The sequence below is a fragment of the Chaetodon auriga genome, chromosome 8, assembly GCF_051107435.1.
Source record: "Chaetodon auriga isolate fChaAug3 chromosome 8, fChaAug3.hap1, whole genome shotgun sequence".
NCBI lineage: Eukaryota > Metazoa > Chordata > Actinopteri > Chaetodontiformes > Chaetodontidae > Chaetodon > Chaetodon auriga.
This window is the reverse complement of record NC_135081.1, coordinates 13,620,339-13,629,531: the sequence shown is the minus strand read 5'-3', so window position 1 is coordinate 13,629,531 and position 9,193 is coordinate 13,620,339. Positions and strand designations below refer to the sequence as shown.

Here is a 9,193-nt window from a genome sequence, read left to right as displayed (position 1 = left end):
ACACACACACACACACACACACGCACACCCTACTAACACTAAACTACGCCGTACAGAGAAAAAAAACCTTATCTACCAGACAGAGGATGCATGAACAGTTTCAAAGTCTCCCAACAATTAGAAAAATGGAACATTTGTCCCCCCTTTTCCCTCCTCAGTCAAATGAAGCAGACATTTTTGGCATCCACAGGGTGTGTGCACAGAATTGAGCAGGGGTGGGATGGTAATGAGAAGTGTGTGTGTGTGTGTGTGTGTGTGTGTAGGCTGAGGGAGTGTTTATTAAAAAGAATGAAATGCAAACACATGGCAGGGTTAATGACGTGTTTAATAGTTCGACTGGGTATTGATTCAAATTCAGATTTTGAGTGTAAGTGGGGCAAGATTGCCTTTCTTTTCTCGCTCTCGATACGCACACACACACACACACACACACACACACACACACACGCAGACAAACTGTCTCTCCAGCTATCTCTTTCACACATACACACGTGCGCGCGCGCACGCACACACATCTACCTCTAGGGGGCTTACAGGGGAAAAAAAAAGGCAGGAAGTACCAGTGAGAAGGCATACTTGATCACATGTACAAACATCGGAACACGATTTAACATTCTGCCTGACACACCCCCCTAATGCATGGAGAGCTGTGCGCTTTGCAGGCTGGAAGCTGCACACGCAGAATTCCACATCCACATCACACTACACGGGGTTAATGTGATTTCCCACATCAGCGCGGGCTCGCGAAGTCGGTCCGATTTAGGCGATGCACGCACGCGGAGCCTCATGTTTTAGTGTGTGTGTGTGTGTGCGTGCGTGCGTGTGAGGGCGTCTAGAGACTATTTGAATGTTGGGGGTGCATTTGAAATGCTGGGTTTTGAAGCTGGGTTTCACACTAAAGACAGCAGCAGTGGAGAAAGTCCTTCAAGTTGAGAAAGAGAGTTTTAGTTGCATTCAGAGAGACAGAGGGTCTTCCATCCCGGAGACCAGACACAGGGCCAGTTGTGCAGAAACAGATTTAATGTAGCTTCCTCTCCCCGCCTGACTTAATTTTTCTGCTCTGGCTGTTGGAAAAAGCTGGAGCAGATTTCTGTGGATCTGGGAGGAGGATTTGCAAACACATGCGCCACCTGCTGGACATAAGACAGACCCGACATTCAAGCACTTAGTGTACACCGAAGTCATTACTACTTATGATGTGAAATTACTACGTAGCTCGTAAATGCTTTAGATTTACGGGATTAAATCTTTTTTTCTTTTTTTTTTTTTAAACAGGAAGCTCTGAAAATGTATGATTCTGCTGTAACAGCAGCATCATGGTCTGTACTGTAATAGCATTACAGTATTTGGTATTACATGTGCAGCCCAACACTTTGCTGGATATGAAGCTGTTCAGCATTTGACCTATGCACAAGATTATTACAATTTGTTGTATACACATAAAATATGAAGTGTTCTTGTTAATATTTACCCATCCACTGTGCACACACACACACACTTTCTCTCAAACTGCACTTGCATCTCTGAGGCACTGCCGATTGTCAACTTCCATTATATTCAACTGCATATCAAGGGAAATGTGCTGTCTGCTCTCTGTATCTTTCTGTCAGACGTGCTCCTCACTAACACATGCACATGGCAGGAGGGTAGCAGGAGGAGAGTCCTCTGTAGAATCTTTGCAATATGACTCCTTAAAAATTATAAAGGTTAAAAACAATCAACATGACTCTTACATTTTCAGTTAATTCATTCCCATAAAGAAGACAAAAAACATTGTATCTTTTAATTGCAGTCACTTTATTGTTTCAGAACAATTATGACTGTACAAACAGAAAAATATGGGAGCCATAAACATGTAACAAAAAACTAAAAAGAGGGTCTTCTCATCTGAAACATTTTAAGAAAATGTATTGACATCTACTTCAAATTTTCCTTGTTTTCTAAAGAGACATACAATTAACCACACCCCTGTCACTGATAACCGAAGAAAAGCTCAGCACCTTGAAGCATCTTCAGCACCCAAATTTAGTTTCCATCCCTCCACTGGTTTTGCAGTGAGGCTCAGAATTCAGGCCAAGTGAGATGGATGTTGCCAAGACTCCCCTGGTATACTGGTGCTAAAAAGGCAACCGCTTTTGTCCTCTTATTTGGGCTGTTTCAATTTACAGGTCCATCATTTCCTCCTCCACAGTCTTTCCACTGGTTTCAACATAGCGCTCTTGCACTCCAAGAGTACTAGAGTACTGTTCAGGAAAACATAAAATAACACATTTGTAAATGTCAGACTCAGGTCACCTTTAGCTAGAATTCGTCGTAAGTCATTATAAACAAAAGAGTATTCAGCACTTCAACCACCTCCCGTAAATCTTAAGGTTTGATTTGAAACCAGATGAGTCACAGTGAGTCACCGCAGTGATTAGGAAAGGATACGAGTCGAACTGGAAGTCTGCCCCCACAGCAGCTGACATCATGGCCTGCAGATTCCTCTCCTCCAGGTCTCCAAAGCAATAGCCATTGGCCTTGTCCACTGCTCGTAAGACCTGAATCATGCTCTCTTTGTCCTGCAGACAGAAAAGAGAAGAGCTTGACTTCAGGGGGTTTTCCATGAAGAAATTTACCTAAACTCTCTGGTGACCAAATATTGGTTGAAAAAACTCTCACTGAAACCTAAATAATGTGCTGTTTAAAGACAACTGTACTTCTGCTTCCAGGCTATTCAGTCTAAAATATATAAAGCAATTTAGAAATAATCACATCTTAAGTCAGTGTCAGATTTGATGGGTTTCACTCATTGTCATTTTCTTCTCCTATTTTATTTCCCCCCACCAGTCAGATCTGCTGCAACAGCACACAGGCAGACCTTTCCTTCGGAAAGCTTTTGAAACCTTCTTGGAAATGTGATCAACAGCCTGTTCAGCCTTGGTGAATGTTTGTCAAGCATTTTGAGATAAGCTACACATGCACCCAAAGCCAGAAAACCACAAACGTCCTGCAACACTCAATAGTTCAGCATCTTGTCTTCCTCAAGGTCAAAGGTGTTTTTTCCTCTCAAAATTGCAGTATTACCTACCACTGGTAACCAAGGTAACCAGATGCTGCTTAATCTAAAGGGGGTAGAAAACAGAAATGCACCAAGGCTGCATTTTCACCATGGTGGAAACAAGAGCGCCAACCTGCCATTTGTATAAATTACTAGTCCCACATGTGGTTGATGGCAAAGCGGTCTAGACTCCTGTCTCTGGATACACACACACACACACACACACACACAGGGTCATATCAGTCTCCATAAAGGAATAATGTCAAGGAAGGAATGCAGTGTGCACACAGCCCACTCCCCTTCAACAGTTCAATCCATCTGCAGAAAATTGATCCAGTGTTCAATTTTAAATGCTAAAAATGATTTATGGATCACCTGTTGACAAGATGAAATGAGTGAGTGATTTTTAATTCTTGGAAAAGAGCCAGTTTGGCATCAGTGAATTAATGTCGGAGTTTAACATGTTATACTCTGTCTTCTGTGGGTAATAAACCCCTTCACAACCCGTAAAATATAATGGAAGAATTCTTATTACGCCAGCCACTCAACGTCTCAGCGGCCTCGCATCATTCTCCAGAAAAGAAATATAACATGAGACAAGCTCCAGACACAGAATTCAAGTATGAATTAATTAATATTTTGCACCGAATGTACTTTTCAGTCAAAACATGAGATGAGTTCTAATAAATAAAAATGTATCACTGTGAAACATCTTTCAGCCAGTTATTCTGTGCTACATGCTGAAACTCATTTCTGTATGTTTGATAAGAGAAACAATAGAGAAAATACGTTAAATTCAGAAGCTTGATTTCAGCCATTAGCAACTGCCCACCACAGTGGCTTCAGCCACCCAAAAACTTCCTGAATCAGGAAATCCTCAGGGCTTCTACTTTTAATGTACTGAAGCATTAGGTTCTGTTAGTTAAAATGTACCAAGAAGTCTAAAATATACTGAGCCAGAAGTGTCTGAGGGTCTGCCAAGCAGTGGTACCTGTACGTTGAGGGGCACAAAGGAGACGAGGCTGTAATCTTGAATGACTTCTGCCAGCTTTTCATTTAGATGGCGGAATTTTTTAAAGAAGGGGTCTGCGGCCAGGTGATCCAGAAGATAGGTCAGGTCCATCACCTCTGTGTAAAAGTCAAGGTTGAAGGCTGTACAAGAACACACACAGGAAAAACATTACCATAGCACATAAATCAATTTCTGAATGTTATAAAATCACTGGTGTATCTCTGAGAAACTTAAGGAAGAATCCTCTGCCTCATTTGTGGTACTCTGTGTGTGTGTGTGGTCACATTAGTGTTGGTTGAGGCAAAGCCAGCGGCCCTCAGCCTACCCAGTTTGCCATACTGCTCAATCAAGTCCATCTTGGAGAGGACGTTGACGTGAGGAAGCTCCACGTGCAGCATGGTGGACAGGGAGGTGCACAGCACAGAGATGAACTTGGCTGGGTCAGCGCAGTAATGAGAGTCCACAAGGTGCACTGCTGTCAGCTTAAGCAAGAGAGAGTGTCATGAGATCTACATGCAAGGTAGAATCACTTTAACGTCATGTTCATGTTGTACATGCATGGCGACTGTATGGATACAGCATCAGCTTCAGGCTCTGGGAGTGTAACATCATTTCCATGCCTGAATGTTTATGAGACTCACCCTGAAATTCCACTTGGCCAGCTGGGAGAAAATATTCTTGACTGAACTCTGGTGGGTGTAGAGCTCCACTTGTCCAGGACAGTCAAACAAGAAGTAACAATCACTGTGCTGTTTCAGTTTGGTCTCTAACCAGTCCAGATTTGCTTCAACATACTCCATACAGTACAGGAGGCCACCATTGGGCCCGAGCTTCAAGCCCTCCATGACATCGTCTAAGGTGACCAGCTCTGAGATATCTACCGCACAGGAATACGGCAGTCCCTCGTTGGCGGGGTCCATGTTCACCACCACCACCTTGCGTCCCAGGTGAGTCAGAAACTCCTGCATTCCTTGGCAGTAAGTGGTTTTTCCTGAGCCCGGGGGTCCGATGACCACCTGGCCGAAGCGTAGAGAGGACGTTGCTCGTGTCTGGCTGGACATGACTTCAGTGTCAAGGGGACTAGAGAGCTGTGGAGGACCACATTAGATGGGACCATATGTGCTGTCCTATGCAGGGTGTCAGCATCCAAGGTGCTGCCTGGCAGGGTCACATCAGTCAGTGTTAGACTTTAGCTTGTAAGAGGCGCAAGTAAAGCATTTTTATCACTAAAGCAACAACTCACCTCGATATGCTCAGTCACTCGGGTAACTTAGCTAACAAACGTAATTAATGAAGCTTCTAATAATAGCCCTGTAGTTCTTTGAAAGTTAGTGTGACAAAGGAGAAGCGCTACTAACGCTAGCTATTATATCTGTTCCGACATTGTGAACATGGACTTTGTAAATGTAATAAATACTGATGAATAATTACCTTCTACCGCCGTTTTGTTTGCATGCGTATAAAGGCTGCTAGTTAACTGGCTAAGCTACTCTTAAACACTTCCGGGTTACGTTACCGACGTTTCAAAATAAAAGCACCGTTGTTCATTTCACGTGGGGAGCAACACTAACCTCTGGCACCTTTGTGATGGCACTTTATGTAATCCTAATTATGCATCATTAATACACTCCATAGAAATGTTAAGTATTCAGATGAAGACATGTTTTTTGTATGATACTGAGTCAGCAGACTTTATATGACATTACATAAGCATATTAAAAAGTTAAAAGACAAGAACAGCACAAGTAGAATAAAAGGTCTGAAAAATGTTTTAATAACTCAGTTGGATAAATAAGTCAGTACAAACGACATAACAAAAATAATTTAATTAAAGTCATCTCCGTGGTCCAATCACGCCACCTGGCTGCCAGCCTCTGTACTTCATACTTGTGCTTGGCTGACGTCTCAGCAACGTGTCACCTCCGTCTATGTCTTTGGGTTTATCATACACTGTAGATATATGGAAATCTGTTCTGGCCTTTTTTAAAGGATGTAAGACCAACTTCTCTCCATGATACCTGCAGAAAAAAAATTCAATAGTATCAGGAGTGCACTAAAAACCAGCGTCCACTCAGTCAAATCATGCAAGCAATTTTGTTGATTCTGTTGTTTGTGTTCATACGCACCCAAAGCCTCTTTTGCAATTGGGATGTTGGCCCTCATTCTCAAGAGCTTCAGGGATTCCTATCTGACTGTGTCCTAACCCTTCACCATCTTTCCAGCCCTGCTTTTCCATCACACGACGACCAAAGCCCTAAAAAGAAAAAAAGAAAAAAAAAAACATGAGAACTTTGCTCCTATAGGCTATGATAGAAAAGACAGGAGCCAAATTACATACCAGCTCCTTACCTTTGTGAACCTCTCAAAGCTGCCGATTGTCTGATTGTGTCCAGATTTATCCTCAAGACCCTCCCTCAGCCTTTTCTCATGCCGCATTCGGACATAGTCGCGGGCATCCATGTCACCTCCATCTGTGAGAGCAAGAGCGGGGTTAAAGAAAAGCAGACTCTGCAGAGAGAATTCACAATTCACAGTTTGGTTCCCTCCATCAATCAATGTGATCTCAGATGTAAAACAAACTTGAGATACCTTTATCGTAGTAAACACTCATGTCAACATCCCAGTCGTCTGCCGTTTGTTCATCGAAATCTAAACAGAAAAAGGAGACATAAATGACTTAAGATGTGATTGTGATGTGAGAGTGTAAAACTGTATTACGAATATTTTGTTGCATACCTCCTTCCTCCTCTTGCCAGTACTGGGCGTCAGTGTAGAACACCAGGCCTGAGCCGCCCTTCTCCCACTTCAACTCAATCTCCTCTTCATACAGCCTCTCTTTGCTTCGCTCCTGGCTCGTTACATCATCGTGCAAAGCCTCATGGCGCTCCCACTCCTCACAGCAGTCATCATCCTACAACCAGCAAAATGAATAATTGAAAAACCACAGTGAAGGGATGATGATGATGACATTTCAGACAGCCCTACATCACAGCCTACAGATACTAACAGTAACATTTAGTAACATACTAAAAAATATAAATGGATTTAAACCCACGTCATCTGCATTTGACTGTGCATCCTCCTCTTCTCCCTGTGGCTCATCAGTCTCTTTTGTTTCCACGTGATCACCTAGTTGCCTCTTCCCTGAGGGTGGAGCAGTCAACGTGCCTGGTCCTGATATTTCATGCCCAGTAGCTGTTAATACAGTCTCCTCTGTGGCTGGAAGCGTCCAAGTGTTCCGATACTCGAAAGGTACGTTGCCATAACGGCGGTTAGAGCTGGTCTTGGGAAAAGTGAGACCCAGCTTGCGGATGAGGCGAGGAGGCAATCGGCAGGACTGGATGAGTTGTAGGAACACTTTCACCGGTGTGCCAACATTCCCATTCGGCATCAGAGCGGGAGGATTCAGCTCAGATAAGCTTTTGAGGTCGGCCTCTGTGAAACACTCCGTTAAGGACACCCGGTGCCGCTGCTCGTGCTTTGTTTTATACGGGAACGACCCTTCACCTGAAAGAATAAAAAGCAATTTAATGTACAAACAGTGATAACACTCCTCATCAAGATTAAACAAGACAACAGACTTCCAGTAATAAACACTAACACCTAAACGAAGAAGCCATGACAGAGGTGACATAATCTCCGACACTCTTTATCTAATCAAGAGTTTTCTAATTAGAACAAGCTCTGCCTTAAAAACATAGTCTATGAATCAGTTTCTTGATCAAAAATTATACATCTGCAAAAATACCCAGCATTTTGGTGATTGTAACTTCACACACGCAGAGAGACATCTGCATTGCTTTTATTCATATAGTTACAAACTATATGGAACAGGGAGGTGACTAAGTGGGTACTTTTATAATAATTTAGACTCTGATAACTTGCGACAGGCATGTCTCATTACTGTTGTAGGACTCAGAAGAATCAGGTTTAATATAATACTTACAATCAAACCAACGGAGGCCAAGATATCCTGACTGTTAGTCCCTCAATTGGACCAATACCAAACACTTATCATAATACCAAAAACTCCATAAGCCCAGTTTGTACTGCAAGCTCTGTGTTACGGACTTGTATCTATTTTACGTATAGCTTCCTACAGAGCCATAGCAGAGCCATAACAAACCTGTTACCACAGGCTGAGTAGTCCTCCCCTTCACCTGTAAGCTGACCTTTGTCTAAAATCGAGTCATCTCTTTGTCCTCCGATCCACATTGGCTCGACCGATAGTTCGAGTAAAGGCAGGCGCACTTAGAGAAGCACACGTTTCACTAACCTTTGTCATCTGAAACTCTGACTCTTTTGACAACACAACGTCGCGCCAGCCAGTTCCCCTTCGAGTTGATCCAGTGATTCCCCGCATACATCCTGATGAATCTGTCCGCTTCTTTTTCATAAACTGAGACGATACAACAGCACGACTTCACCGTCTGCTTCTTCACAGAGCCGTTTTCTGTGACCTGGTCAGCCTCCGGGGATTCGGAGCTGCCCTCCTCACCGTCAAACGCTGCGTTTTCGGTCCCCTCTGCTTCCCTGAGAACCTCCGGTCGATGTCGGTAGTGAAAGCACTGAAAACCGCAGCTTTCTATGAACTGACTGAAATAATTTCTCAGGTCCGCTGAGCGAAACGCTGCAGGAATGTTGCTAATTGCTAAATACACAGACGAAACATCTTCAGAGTCCGCCATGTTTGTTTTTTTTCTGGGCAGCAAACGACAACCGGAAATGACGTCGGATCAGCTTCCTGAAACGTTGGACAACGTCACACAATACTTTATATATTAAATTCTAAAATATGTTAGCCTGTGTATGACCATATATATAATGCCAGTCTAGATACAGTCTCTCTTATTCTTATAGCTTTAAAGTGGAGAGAAGAAGCGAGCCAGACAATATATGCATCTGTAAATAAACAAAGATGAACAGTTTTTCTTTCTTTCTTACTTTCTCGCTTATTAAATATTATATTTGTTCAAAATAATGCCACAGCAAAAAGAAGAAACAGAAGAAAAAAGAAAAAAAAAACAAGTAAGGAGAACAATGTGTGATCTATAGTATCGGGATAGATCAAGTCACATATGCTGAATAATCAATAATGAACATTGTCTGTGAAGGTTTCTACCTCTGTGCATGGTTGTTTC

The 9,193-nt window shown here is 42.8% G+C and overlaps 2 protein-coding genes across 4 annotated transcripts; both read right to left on the bottom strand.

Moving 5' to 3' along the window:
- Window positions 1-1,783: 1,783 nt before the first annotated feature.
- On the bottom strand, window positions 1,784-5,556 carry gpn2 (GPN-loop GTPase 2). 3 transcript variants are annotated; one of them, XM_076738010.1, is made up of 6 exons: window positions 5,296-5,556; window positions 4,694-5,210; window positions 4,378-4,534; window positions 4,032-4,192; window positions 2,431-2,561; window positions 1,784-2,235 (listed from the first exon to the last, which is right to left on the bottom strand). In XM_076738010.1, the coding sequence occupies exons 2-6, from the start codon at window positions 5,111-5,113 to the stop codon at window positions 2,163-2,165; spliced, it is 942 nt and encodes a 313-aa protein (XP_076594125.1). In that variant the 5' UTR covers window positions 5,114-5,210; window positions 5,296-5,556; the 3' UTR covers window positions 1,784-2,162. The 3 variants fall into 3 exon arrangements, with proteins under 3 accessions (XP_076594125.1, XP_076594126.1, XP_076594127.1); XM_076738011.1 differs by having other exon boundaries at window positions 5,484-5,546; XM_076738012.1 differs by lacking the exon at window positions 5,296-5,556 and having other exon boundaries at window positions 4,694-5,238.
- Window positions 5,557-5,804: 248 nt separating this feature from the next.
- Window positions 5,805-8,759, bottom strand: gpatch3 (G patch domain containing 3). Its single transcript, XM_076738008.1, has 7 exons — window positions 8,329-8,759; window positions 7,108-7,559; window positions 6,789-6,963; window positions 6,642-6,701; window positions 6,402-6,523; window positions 6,179-6,306; window positions 5,805-6,070 (listed from the first exon to the last, which is right to left on the bottom strand). Exons 1-7 carry the CDS (start codon window positions 8,738-8,740, stop codon window positions 5,887-5,889), a joined length of 1,533 nt encoding a protein of 510 aa, XP_076594123.1. The 5' UTR covers window positions 8,741-8,759; the 3' UTR covers window positions 5,805-5,886.
- Window positions 8,760-9,193: the final 434 nt, after the last annotated feature.